The following is a 14,149-nucleotide window of genomic DNA, read 5'->3' on the forward strand; positions in this document are numbered from 1 at the left end:
AGCAGGCAGTACCTAAAACCCCCAGATGGATTTTGGATTGCTATGACCAATTCTCCTCTTATCAAGTATTTTCCCTCTAGAGAACCCACAAGAAACTTCTATTCAGATTGTTAAAATCTATTTTATTCTTACCAGTGATGTTATTTTGATGAAAAAAATCTACTTGCAGTGCTGCCCCTGATATCCAAACTCAACAGGCTTTTATTATACAATGAATCTGGCCTTTTAGCTCTATCAGTGACATATTAAACATAACATTTGAAACCAGAAGCTTTCCAGTTCAATAAAACAACTCCTTCAGATGAACTGCCCATGCTTCCACTGAATTTCAGTGCTTTAGACCAGAAGAGTTTGATTCACTTATGTTGCTAAGAATGAAATGCCTGCTGGAAACCCACAATGGTAAATAAACACATTCACACATTGAAATGTCTGTGACAAAAAAAGAAACCCTCTTTCTTTTTACTGAAACCTGAGTGTAAATTTAAGAACAGACTTGAAACTTTCTCAGACACTTCTCATCAGCCTGTTTAAGCTGAGGCTGTGTTTTGTGTGAAGCTTGAGTATATCATTAGCAAAAAGCTTATTCCATCCTGACTTGCTCTTCTAGCAAAATTTCACCCATTTGGTGTAACAGAAATGGAAACTAGACCCAAAAAAATTATTATTATCATGCAACTTTCAAACTGGGGTTTGATAAATCACCAAAGTGCTGCTGTCTGAGAAAATGGCACATTCAGTCTTTCCCTTCAGCCTCAGCAGAGGTTCATACCAACACTGAAGAATGATATGATTAATTACAACTAAATTTCCTGTTCATTACAGATACATTCCCAAAAAGAAAACAGCCTGTTAATTTTTGTGTACTCAAAAATACTGTTGCTGCATTCCCTACTATTCCCATGTGAAGCTGTCTGCAAGAATGAATTCTTCAGTAATTAGCATTTGTTTGCTTGTGCCATGGATTTTTGACTTTTCCCTTGAAGCTGTTTATCAATGAAAATTCTGAATGCATTTTAATTAATACAATCACACTTTTCCAGGAGTAGCTGCTAATTTGAAACAGTAGTTGAAATATGAAATATTGAACTTTTTATTGCTTTGGTCCTCTCAAGATGTCTAATTATTATATTCTCTATGTAAAGGAGTCATCTGTAACTGTCTTGTAAGTTTTTGGGTCATTGTGACAATGGGGAAATTCAAGAGAAATAATGACACTTCTACTCCCTTGGGGGGAACAGAATTCTTTTTCTTTGTAAAATGAAGGTACCTTTTTTATGTTTACATGGGTGCAATACTGTCAGGAGCTTGACACGTCATCTGTGTGTTCAATAAAGGAATTTTATTTATAGGAATGCTTGAAGACCCTGCTGCACCTCTCTGAGCTGGGGAGTCTGCCATGACACGAAGAGGAAGTCAACATTTTCATCATGCCTTTCCTCTTAGGTACTTCAGCATTTCCCACTTTCGAAACACAACTGCTTTACTGCACAGGGCTCGAGGGAAGAGCTCTGAGCATGACTGGGCTTCAAAGGGATCCTCAGGGGTCCTTGGGTCTGCTCTCCGTGGGGGTGGCAGCACTGGCAGCATCTCTGCTTCCTCACTGACACCACAGCAAAGGCATCCGGGGCGTAACACATTTTAAAACACTTTCAAAACGGTGTAAAAATATATTGAAGAACAACATATAATGACTGCTTCATATGGAAATGATCATGTCTTCCTGAGATATATGAGGAGGGAATTTGTATATAACTGGGCACTCTTTCTTTCCCCTCAACTGAGCAAATCTGAAGAGCCAGCATAATACTTCAATTGCTTTAGATCAGCAACTGACAATTAAAAGCCTAGCAACTGGTATTTTACACATTTTTTGATTCATACCCAGGAGTATCTCACAGTTAGAACGTGCTGAACCAGAATTGTCTCACATTGCACCTACCTAGAGCACTGTTATTACCTTGTTTATTGGTTAACTGGGCAGGACTGCTGTCAGTTTAGTTATTTTAGTGACAGCTACAGAAACACATGTTTTTCCTGCTGCATAAAAACCATTTTCCCTGCTTAATGATAGCTTTTCTACCATCCATTCAGCTCTAAGTCTGTTTTCATAAAACCCAGTAGAATAAATGCATTAAAATACAGCAAAAAACCCACAGCAAACTTTGTTTTCTGGGGAAATGGCCTTAAGCTGATGGAGAGGGGATTCAGGAATTAGTTAGAAATTGTTTACTTATAAGGGTGGTGAGGCCATGAAACAGGTGAGTGAGAGAAGCTGTGGCTGCATAGAGTTTCAGCAGGGGAAAAAATCAGTATCTTCCTATGAAAACTTTTGTATCAGAAAAATGCCAGAACCACTATCAAGGAATTTTAAATGCATCTGACAACCTGCTCCATAACCACTATGTCCTGTCAGAGACTTGGATTTGGTGTCTGTGGGAGGAGCAAAATATTAATACTCTCAAAAGCCACCAGAACTATCTATTACATGATGCAGTAACAAATAAAATATCAAAATATAGCAACTAGGCCTCAGCCACAACCACCAATTACACTGATGAACAACAAGGATACTCTGGATTCTTTTTACAGAAAAAGAACCCCAAAACTCTGCAAATAGTTGTTTGGGTGGTTTTTTTTTTTTCTTTTTCAGTATCTAGATTAAAAAATTGAAACATTTCATATAATTCAAAGTAAAAGCTTTGAGCATATTTGGTATGGAGGCAAAGTAATTATTTCAGTATGAAAAAAAAATAATTTTGAACAATCTTAGGTGAGGCATTCTCTGCTGGGCAATTTCTGGTTACACAAAAGAAGTCCTTTATGTACAGCATGAGAGGCATGAATTTCTGTTTGTGAATTTCTGCTGGTGCCTACCACTGACAGAATGCCCTCAGAGTCTTACACTGTACAAAGTTCTTGTTATTCAGCTGTTGTCATGGAGCCAGGTGATGGCTGACTTCTCAGAGAGGGAAGAGTTTAGGGATCTTTCCTTCAGGAAACACAGCCAGAGTTTATTTGTCTGAATTTGGGACTGAAAGGGCTGTACAAGTCAATGAAGCATGCAAACATTTTCCTACTGCCCCCACAAGAAATGTGTTTTGACATGATACCTCTGCTTGGACCTGCTGGGTTGGCAGTACCAGTGAAATGAAAGAGATTCTGGCAAGAAAAAATGGAATCAGCTTTTAACTTTTTAATGAAATTTTTTATTGCAGCCTCTATCTGCAAAGGGAACTTGCTGAAGGTGATTTTTCCTTGTTCAGTCAGTTGTTTATATTGGTGACACACTGCTGTAATACAAACCTCACATTTCTGTTTTGTCCTCCATTGCCTATTAGATATTTTGACATGTAGTAAAATTAAAAATTGCTATGTGCCAGTCACAAGGCAGGGTTGATGGTGCTGCCCTTCCACAGCAAAGGCAACTTTATTTTCAATAACAGCTTTAAAGGCAACTTTATGTTCAATAACAGCTTAAGGTCTTTTGAACAGACACCTGTTGCTGCTCCTTGTGGTTAGGTTTATCACAGCAATTATTCTGCTATTTAAATTTTATGCTGAATTTTACTAGTTCAAGGCCAGACGACAGAGTTACAGTATGTCAGTATTATTCCCACTGAAGGTGCCATGCACAACATCCCTTATGTTAAGCCACTGTGTGTAACCCACTGCTCTTGGAGGCTGAAATGATCTTTCATAACCCAAGGCCCTCCAAACAAACATTGCATTGACCCACAATTGTAATGGTGTGTACTCATCTCATGCATTTGATGAAATCTGGCTGTTTAGGAGCTAAATGAAGGCTAAAGCTGACATAAGGGGGCAAACAAACAAAGTAATGAGAATTAAACATGTCTTTTTTGCAAGAACTGACAGCAATAAAATCCAGTGTAAAATATAATTCTGTACCTATCACATGACTCTGACATGTAGTCCTTGTCATGGTGTCCTCCTCTTCTTCTTGCAGGTTTTCTGTGACTACTTTAGCCTGTACACAGTGCAACAACAAAAGTGAAGAACATCTGTGACTCTGTTTATGTTGCTTCATGACAACTACAGAATGTTTTACAGAAATAAAGCAGAGTAAAGTTACATGGCAGCTAAGAATGGAATATATAACCTGCTTTATTCTATGATTAATGTCCAACGATAACAACTTTAATTTCATTCAAAATCACAATATGCAGCAATGAAAAATACCCTTGGAAGATGCACTTCTTCAAAAGAAAAACCTAATATATGGTGTGGTATCTCTTTAGTTCAGTTTGCAAACACTGAACTTTGGCATTTTTATTTCTACCTCTGTTTAAAAGCATTTATTAGCTAGACAGAGAGAAGAAATTCATTTAAGAATGCAGTGCACTCTAAGAGCCCCTGTGTGGTATTCAAGTTTGTGTAATTCAAACCCCTCAGATATCATGGGTTTTTTCCAAGATGTATCCTTGCCCTGTCATTCTGCACTCCTATTTCCCAGGTGTACAGATAATCTGAGTCCCTCCCTGGCACACAGTGAAATCCCCCTCCCTCCATCACGTGCCATCAGCGGCCACCATTCAGTTTCAAGGACATATTTTTCTGCCATGCTCCATAAATCAAACAGGAATAAAGATACTTTATTCCTGGTGGTGATGAGAGGAGAAAAGGCAGCACCACAGAAAAAACTGCTTTCAATATCTCAGGGATCTTAAATTATTTGCTAATCACTCTCTGCTGTTTTAAACTGCTTACAGCATGCTCACGATAACAAGAGCACATTTTGTGATCTAAACCACTGAATTTATCATCATTTGCATGACATATCTTTGATCACAGTGGAAATCCTGCTGGCTGGGTTACACAAGTAGCCCTGTTGACCTCTTGTGAGCAGCCTTAGTATAACACCAAAGACTTGCTCTCCAGATTTTTATAAGTGCATTTATCATCTCTTAATCCCAGGCATTTGATTACATCTTTTCTTTCTTATGAAATGCCTCTCTTCAGGCTGTGGAAAATGAAGGTGAGTGTTCATTTGGCACCCAGGTCCAGCTGGAAGTTTCTCACATTTGCACAGACCACAGTCAGGTGCTGCTGTGACATTTCACAATATTGGGATAGATCCCTGGGTGCTCCCCAAACACACAGACTGAGCACACAGAGTGCCACACAAAACTCCTGGTGCCTTGGGTTTGGTGCCACATTTCTACCTCACAATCTGAAACCTGTGGCTGTTCTAAATCACACTGGGCTGCAGTAAAATCACAAAGACGAAATGAAGCAGTGCAGCACAAAAATGATTGTATCTCACCTTAAGCTCCAGCCAAGGACATGAAAAAGTACTGGAGAACATGGAATATCCTTGGTGTAGGCTGAAGTGTTATGTATTTCTGCTGGCTGGCCTTTAGAGCAAAGTGCTTTTTTGATGAACACTAACGGGAAGCGTATCCCTCTGAAGGTGAATGCACAAGGCCACCAGTGGTGGAACACTGCTTTTTCCATAAATTCTGTGGCAGCCCAGCAATAACATCCTTTGCATGAACAGAAATCAGAGGTAATTGGTGCATATGTTATGGTGTAATAGTGCCTCAAGCCTTTACCTGGCACATCATAAGAAAAGTGATTTAATCATCAAAAATTAAATAGCTTTTAAAGGAAAAGATTGTGCTAGAAAATTAATGTTAGAAACTGTTCTGGCCAGGATTTAAAGCAGCAGTATATATCTGATAAGCAGTTTGGAAATACAGCAGCTTCTGCACTGAACCATATGACTGAGTGCACTTTGCATTGTTCAGAAAAGAAAAGAAATCTTCCTGGTTTAGGGCTTTTAAAAAGATTTATGCTGTTTTCTCCAAAAGCATTAATTTTGTCTTTTTCTGAGGAAAAAAAAAGGCACAACAGGCCATTCTACTGGATGTGTCTGTTTTCAGTCACAGCTATCTCCCAGCCCTTTGCAATCTGCTTCAAAGTAAGCAGACACCAAAGAATAACTGGAAATCATAGTAATAAGATTAATGAACTTTGAATTTAAAGACTTTGCATTGTTTTTCTTTTAGAAGTTTGGAGGACAAGATGAAATACCACATATTGAGGAATCTTAAGGTATATCTCTTTCATAAGTTAGCATTAATAACTGTAAGCACATTTAAAATCTCCTTATTCTGGATGTCATCAGTCTCTTGGCACTAGATATTTCTTTCAGGAATTAAGTGCCACAGAAAACACAATATGAAACTCAAAAAAATGAAATATATAAATGTAACTTAATCTTCAGAAACCACACAAAATACTTTGTAAGAAAAGAGCGTATGGTGTAGCAGAAGTAATGCCTTTTCACCATGACCAACATGTCCTTAAAAACTAAATAGTATAATTAGCATTTCTCCATTATTTATGTACATTAAGAACAATCTTTGTAGTTCCTTCACAAAATGAAGTGTGTTTCTTTAAGATATACTTCAAAGACTATTATTGCAGCATTTAGAAAGACTTCACAAAATGACAGACAAAAAGCACAGCAAATTATTGCAGCATTAGAAAATAATAAGTTAGAATGAAATTGTAGAAGCAATGTGTAGAGGTTTTGTACTTCTGTACAGTGAAGAAAGCTGTCAGGACCATATTAAATGGGGCATAGTTAAACTGAGTGGCTCTGATAAGGGGCTCTGCTCTGCTATCTGAGTTCTAGATCAGTTGGATTGAATTTCCTGCATATTGCACATTTCCAGACTTTCATTCTCTCTCTTTCCTTTCAGTGACACTACAAGGACAGCCTTAGATATGCTTATAATTTGTGGTTTTATAATGCAGGAGACATCTACATTTTCAAAGAAGAGATGATACCAGAGGAGTCAGGAGGAAAGTTTTCAAACACATTCATTTTGCATATGCTCCCTGTAAGTTTTAAAAAAAATGACCTTGCAGATGTTCTCAGCAAAGACATATGTATTAAATAAAAAAAAAAAAGAAAAAGAAAAAAGCAAAGAAAATGCCTGAATTTGAAACTATGTATGGAATGTCTTGAAACTATGTATGGAATGCCTTGACCTCAAGCATCCTTAACATCAGCCCTAATCTAAGAGTTTTTTCATTTCTCATTTCAAAGCTTTTTGCAATGTTCCCAGAGAATTTGTATTTGAGATTCCCCCAGCTGTGTGTGCTGCACTTCAGTACCTCAGTTCTATCAGAACAACAAAAGGAGCAGCCTCAGCTTCAGAGCAAGTATTATATTTGGCACAAGTTTCCCAGCTGTTTGTTAAAATTGTGGTTATGGTTAATAATAATCATAATAATATGGAAAGAATGCTATAGGGTTAAAGCATTCTGTTCTCCTTGTGCTGGACTTGAAAACATCACAGGGAAGGTCCTTGCTAGGCAAGACACTGCTCATTAAATTCTAAGGTTAATTAAAAGAAGCTTCACCAGGAAGGGCACCCCTTCAGCCTGACTTTAGGTTACAGTCCTGGACTCTGTGTGAACACTTCTCAATGCAGTAAAGTCAGACTCCAGCAGCTAACAGAAAACAGGATTATTTTTCTTCTACGTTACAACATTCCTCCTCTCTGTGTAAATGAAATTATCAGGTACAGTTAGTACCTTACTGAAGTGTAAAACTAACTACAGGCCCCTAACAGGGAGATTTTTAATGGCACAAAGTGAGATGCATGTCCAATGTATGTTTTTGCTTTTGAACGTTTCCTCTTAAATGACAAATATTCCCAAATGTGGTCAAATAATTTGCCTTTTCCACATCAGCAGTGTACTTTCTAGGCTTAATGACCTCTGTAATGTTCAGAGGAATGTTCAATACTGGCATGCAATTTTAAGGGAAAGAGTTAAAAATAAAATAAAAAAATAGTCCTATCATTTCACACTACAGTATGATTATAGCATCATTGTGCATGTATCTTCACAGGAATTGAATTGCCAGCAGAAGCAGTAGAATCTTCATGACTATCTGTATAATGTGGCCTACAGCCAAGCTGCCAACTTTTGTATTAATTCACAATCCTCTAGCTACACAATATCCTTCTATCCTATATATAAACAGTTATTATCCTGTTTGCCTGCAATGGCAATAGGAAACACATCCAGAAGTTAAAAAGAAGGTAATAATGTTTTCATGTACTGAAGCACTTACCAGGGTCTGATTCTGCATTTCCATATCAGCTTTTGTGTTGCTGTTTTTCCTGTGGTTTCCTTGAGAGCTGATAGAGTTGCCATGAAGAGAGGAGCCCTGGGAGCTGCCCTTCGACACACTCCTGTAGGAAACATTATTTGATCCACTTTCTGTCTGCTGAGCTGCTTTCTTATCAACTCTGCAGGTAGAGAGTGATTCCTCTGATAAATTGCATTGCCCTTCTTCAATCACTCTACTTTCCCATTCCTTTAATGTTTAAAGTAACCTCTCTGTATCTTTCTGTCTCTAGACCTTTGAGTGATAAATGTTTCTAACTAGCCTTGATCAAACCTGTCACTTGCAATTTCAGGTAGTATATCAATTTAGCCTTTCACATGTCGTGATTTATATTATATTTGGGACTGCTGCGGGCAAACATGAAAATAATATACCCATTGCTAAGTTCTTCTGCGACCAAAGGTTGTGAGAGCTGGAAAGGTAATTAATTCTGACAAGTTACCAAATATGTGTTACAGTACAGGAAGATGGAATACATTAAAACATGTACCTAATTACCCTCTATATTTACATGCCATCTGCCTAGATTCTTGATTTCTGGAATAATTTGAATTATCAGCTTGGATGTAACTCTCCTATCTTTAATTTCAAAGACCAATGGCTTGGTTAAAGTAACATGAACAAAATTATCATCTCATTGTGAATGCTTTTTTTTTTTTCCTGTAGAGAATAAAGTCCAAATTGTGCACCTACTGTTCGCTTCTGTGCATTCTTAGCACAAAAAGAACATACAATGAACTTCACATCTGGGCATCTGTAAAGCTACACGGACATCAACACATCCCAAACTGTGTTCTGGAGTTTTACCTGTTTAAAAGCTCTCTCATGAAGCTGTCTTTTGGTGAGTAGGCAGCTGTGGTAGAACCTCTGACTTGTTCACACTCAATCTCACCAGGAGAGTCTTGGGAAGGCTTCACAATTTTGCTCTCCGTGGCTAAAATGTCACCATTGTCAGCTTTCCTGTTAATCTGATTTTCTATTTCACAGTGCTGCTCGATTTTCTTCTTTTCTTTTCTTCTCTCTAATTTTGCCTGCTTAATTCCAAACCCTGAAACTTTTGTATCCTTTTTTTCCACCTTAGTTTTAGGAACATCAGTCTTCCTGCTACTCAGTGCTGGGAGCTTACTCTTTCGGAAGCCAAACCAACTGGCTATAGAAGGCCCAGTCTTTTGCTTGGTCTCCACAGTGGGGGATTTGGTTTGTCCCTGACCCTTTTGCACATTTTCTTGAATGCATAACATGACTTTCTCCTCTATGGTAGGTTGCAGTGATGGAGAACTCAAAAGAGCATTAACCTTCTCAGAGGTTTCTGCTAATTTTAAAGACATTTGCTGTCTTCGTGACCTTGTTGCTTCCAGTTTATGAGGACACTTTACTCCATCAAAGCTTTGGAAGGACAAAATTTGTTTGGAAGATACAGTAGCCGAGGCTTCTAACTCCAGTTCTGCTGACAGAACACTTTTTTTACCTAGAGCTTCATGCTTAAAACTTTCAGTGCTTTTTTCATTCTGCACAGATAGACTGCATGCATCTTTCTGAGAAAATGGTTTGCTTCCATCACATTTTGATGTGCTGTGAAACTGGTCTACTCTTTGAGATGATCTGAAGGGCAATTTGCTTGGGCTTCCATGCTGGCTATTGCAACTACTCATATTTCCAAGAGAGCCTTGTCTAGGACAAGAATTTTCTGTGGGTTTACTAGTATATAAAAGAGCCTCTGGTGTCACTGCTGTCCCAGGAGCAGCCCTGATCTGAAGCCCTTCCACGGCTGAGTTCTGCCTCGTTAGAGAATTCCCTCTGTCAGAAGTGTTTGTAATGATCTGAGTCCGTACTTTCCCGAGCCCTTCAGTCCCAGGGGCAGACGGCTTCTCCCCGGTGTGGATGCTGAAACTCTGACTGCGAGCTTTCGCTCCGTTCATGCCCAGAGCCGGCTTCAAGTGCGACTTGCTGCCAGAAGAAACAGACCTCTTAACTAATTTGTTTTCTAATCCATCTCCTCTGTCTACCACCAAGTTGCAGCTTTCATCTGAATGAGCTGATGCTGTATCCATACTAAGCCCCACAGCACAATTATTTTTTACTTCAGCATCAGACCTGGAGTCCTTTAATTCCACATCCATTGCACCTTTGGTGCTTACACACACAGACTCACTTTGCTTGTACTTACTGGAGCTCCCATTACTTTTGGAAGCTGCATTTATGCTGTCTTTTTCCTGCTTCCCTGGTACAGTAGAGCTCTTGTGGAGAAGCTGGGGAGATTTGACAAATAATTTCAGTCCTACAGGGAGACGGGTTTTCACTCCTCTCTCATTAGAGTTTTGAGAGGCGTGCGCAGCATCGCCGGCATGAAGCGGCGTTGATGGGAAATTGTTTACCTGAGATAGCAGAGGCTCACTTGTGCTCGTCGTGTGACACTGAAGAGTTGTGGGGAGAATGTTTGGCATCTTTTGTAGCTGATCCAACCCACTGTCACTGGAAATATTGTTTTTGTTGGAATAGGTGTCTTGTGAAGGAGTTGTTTCCAGTGATGGACAGCCTAGAGAAAAGGACCTGGCTGTTTGAAAATCTGTGCTGGAATACTCACGATTCCTGTGGAGACCCACCTGATTAGGGTTTTTTGGGCAGACTTGCTTTGTGGAAACTTTGGAAAGTCCTTGGCATGCACTGTGGGATTGCTGAGATGTGCATTTATTTTGCATAATTCCTTCTGCATTTTCTTGAAGGTAAGATAATTCAATTTTGGCCCCAGAAGATACATTTTTTGCTTGCATTTCATGACTAGATTGATTATGAAAGCCAGAGTTCACAGTTCCTTTTAATGGAGATGATTTCAGTACATTTTTTGCTGTTTCAGTGGGACCAGCTCCTCCTAACTTTACTGCTAGAGGTGGAGAATTAGCATAATTAGGCCGAATCAACAGGGATGTTGACCTGCCAGGAGGAAGGGGTGGGGATGGAGACCGGGCTTCTACAGGAGCTAAATCACAATGAAAGTCTCTGGTTGGAGGTTCCCCATAGCTACTGGGCTCTATAAGGTGCTGAGGCAACAGTAGTGATGCTGGACTCTGACTCTTTGGATACTTTGCCCCATCTGCTCTGCCAGGACGTTTCAAGTCAGGCAGGGCATGGGCAGGGGGCTTTGGAACCTGAAATTCGACTTTTGAATCAAAATGACGAGGTGGGCTTTGAGCCTTTTTGAATCTTGAAAGCTTTACAGGTGGCAGAGCAGGTGATTTCTCAAGGGCTGTAGGGCCCACTGACAGAGCTACAGGTGCCTCCCCACTCTGAGTCATCAGAGTTTTTTGGGGAGAAAATTTACCTCTGCTGGGTATTTTAGTGACATTTGGCTTTTGATTGATTCCTGCATGCACAGTGGAGCTTGAATTGGCCTTGTATGATGCATCATACACTGGCTTCACTAGCTTCTGTCGTGAAGCATTTTGCTGTGTCACCCTCCCACAGCGTGAAGATTCACCACAGGTCAGGGGGACAGCTGTATTTTTATTCCCTGCATTATCTTCAAGAGTATTTTTCCCAGTTTCATCTTCCTGTCTTTCTGAAGCAGAGTAGCTTCTAGCATTGGGTCCTGGCTGCATATCAGTTCTTCCCTGAGGTATAAGTTCAGCGTATTCTGCACTGGACGTAGTTTGTGGCTGGTTGATTGAAATCTCATTTCTTGTTAGAGTGACAACTCCAGTTTGATGTGAGCTGAATTCAATTGGCTCACCATCCTTAGCATCATATATTACCGTAATGCACTCTTCAGAAGAGGTCTTCTTTATAACCTTTTGTTGTTTAATGAAATTACATGGCTTGGGCCTAATGTCTGGGTGAACAGGTATCTGGTTCTCTTCTTTGTCAGTAGATAAAAACTGAGAATTCTCCGTGACTTTGAACAAGTCAGAGGTCTTTGTATACTTCTCAGGAAAGGGAGTTGCTAATAAATCTGAGGGACTTTTCTCATCACTGCTTTCTATATGCAATTCATCCAAGACTTCATTGTCATCAGTGTCTGAAAGCTGAAAATTAAAGTCCTTCCAGTCTATATTAGAATGCCTTTGATTTAACTGTAACTCAGGCAGCTTTGCTCTGGTGCATGATTTTACTTCTGCCTGGAACCCACTGACAAAACTAGTCAATTTCTCAGGTCTTTCCTTTGAATTAAAAAATGGACTTCTTTCTGGCAAATGTTTCCTGTTAGGATCCCAGTCAAAGAGACTGTCAGAAATGCTATGAGTTAATTTGTTACAATAGGTCCTGCAGTCTTTGCTTGGAACTTCCTGCAGCAACAGTAAGGATGAAGAGTCATCATCTGCATCATCATGGGAATCTGAATCATAAGAGAAAGTTTTGTTGTGTTCAATGCAAACACTTCCCATTTCCATTGGCTTACAGTGAGTCTGTTCGTTATGGCCTCCACACTTAATTCCAGGGGAATATATTCCTTCATTGGAGTTCATGCAATCTTTGTAACCCCATTTTGATATTACTGAAGGTGGTTCAAGTAGTATTTTTTGCTCCTGCAATTTTTTCAGCCCTTCTAAGATATGGTTTTCCTTGATACGAGTTGGAGGTAGATCATCTGCAGGACTTGAGAGGTTGCTTGGGAGTGAAGAACCAATGCTTATTCTTTTATCCCATCTCACAGATGACTGTCAAAAGAAAATAAAAATCACTTGTGTTACTCACAAGTGCTGTCAATAAAAGTGCAATTTTGGTAAAGAGATAGAGGAGTTGCGTAAGGGCATTCCATTCCATTCTTTTCTATTTAAAGCAAAGTTCTTTTTTAATAAAGGATTTTACAGTGGTATGAAGGCTGCAGTGCATTAAAAACTTGTAGGAAGAACAATATGAATAGAAGGATTAAGATAAAAAAGAAGAGAAGTTTGGAATATGAAAGGCAGGATAAATGTCTCAACAAATGAGGAGACTGTAAGTAAGCTGGAGTGATAAAGGAATCACTAAAAAAATTAAATGGGGGGGTAACAGTTTAGTGACAACTGCTTTCAATATAAAAGTGAGAGGAAAGTAAAAAAACTTCTGAAACAGGCAGCTTTTCAATTAATCTTGTTTCAGATTAACTTAAACTAAAACATGAAGAAAATGAATTTGATTTACCCTTTTGCTTGTCTTTCCATCATTCCAAGTGTAGGAGGAACCACTGGAATATTCACTGCAAGCACTTGAGAGGGAGAGTTCACTGCTGCTGCAGCTGCTCCGAGGATACAGGCGACTAGAGCCTGTCATATTTAATTGACTCTGGCATTTCAAGACAGGTATGCTGGATTTCACATTCTGCTGGCATTCCTAAAATATGAGAAGAAATTGAAATATCTTATGGGGAGAAAATGATCATTTAACTTCCCCTTGATTAAGAATGGCAAAGAAAAAGCAAGTAAGCCACTTCTGCCTTCCTCTCATGCAATTTAGCATCTGGTGAATTTAATACAGAGAAATAAATTTAAAATTGCTAACAGTTTCATTTGTCAGGGGGAAAAAATCCACAATCCTCAGTGTTTTCTTCTTTGTTCTTGGGCTAGTATTCTGCTCTTCTTATTGTAAAGATTATTCTGAGTCTATTTGAATTATGCTTCCTACATAAGCAGAGTGCTCCGGTAAGATACAGAAAACAAAGTTATAAGAATACAAGTACATCTTGACAACTGCATTATAGCCCCACAATGTAACAGATGAGGCTGCACATCCTGGACAAGTTAAATTAATTTAGTATCCTGAGCAGAATGTCCACTGAGAATGGAATCTCTCCATTACAGTCTCATTTTGGTTTCCTATCTAGTTCAAAGCTTTGTCTAAGAAACTCTCTGACGTAGGACAATCCATCTTCGTGTCGCTCGCAGACAGCTGAAGCCTCTTGCTTATGCAATTTATTGACACTTTATGGCTGCCTTTAGTACTTGTGTAGTTATCGCCCCTTTCCAAATGCAATTTCAGCTGACTGTGACTAAGTGCCAGCTT

At 39.2% G+C, this 14,149-nt stretch overlaps 1 protein-coding gene across 1 annotated transcript in view; it reads right to left on the reverse strand.

Annotated features, from left to right (window-relative positions):
* NCKAP5 (NCK associated protein 5) overlaps positions 1–14,149 on the reverse strand; it is a 379,983-nt gene that overhangs the window by 45,666 nt on the left and 320,168 nt on the right. Inside the window, exons 13-16 of the mRNA XM_036386988.2 lie at positions 13,292–13,480; positions 8,981–12,825; positions 8,117–8,294; positions 3,913–3,991 (exon numbers count right to left, since the gene is read on the reverse strand). Of these exons, the coding sequence (XP_036242881.1) occupies positions 3,913–3,991; positions 8,117–8,294; positions 8,981–12,825; positions 13,292–13,480 (4,291 nt within the window). The remainder of the gene's footprint in view (positions 1–3,912; positions 3,992–8,116; positions 8,295–8,980; positions 12,826–13,291; positions 13,481–14,149) is intronic.

This window comes from Molothrus ater, chromosome 7 (assembly GCF_012460135.2).
Source record: "Molothrus ater isolate BHLD 08-10-18 breed brown headed cowbird chromosome 7, BPBGC_Mater_1.1, whole genome shotgun sequence".
In the NCBI taxonomy this organism is placed as follows: Eukaryota; Metazoa; Chordata; class Aves; order Passeriformes; family Icteridae; genus Molothrus; species Molothrus ater.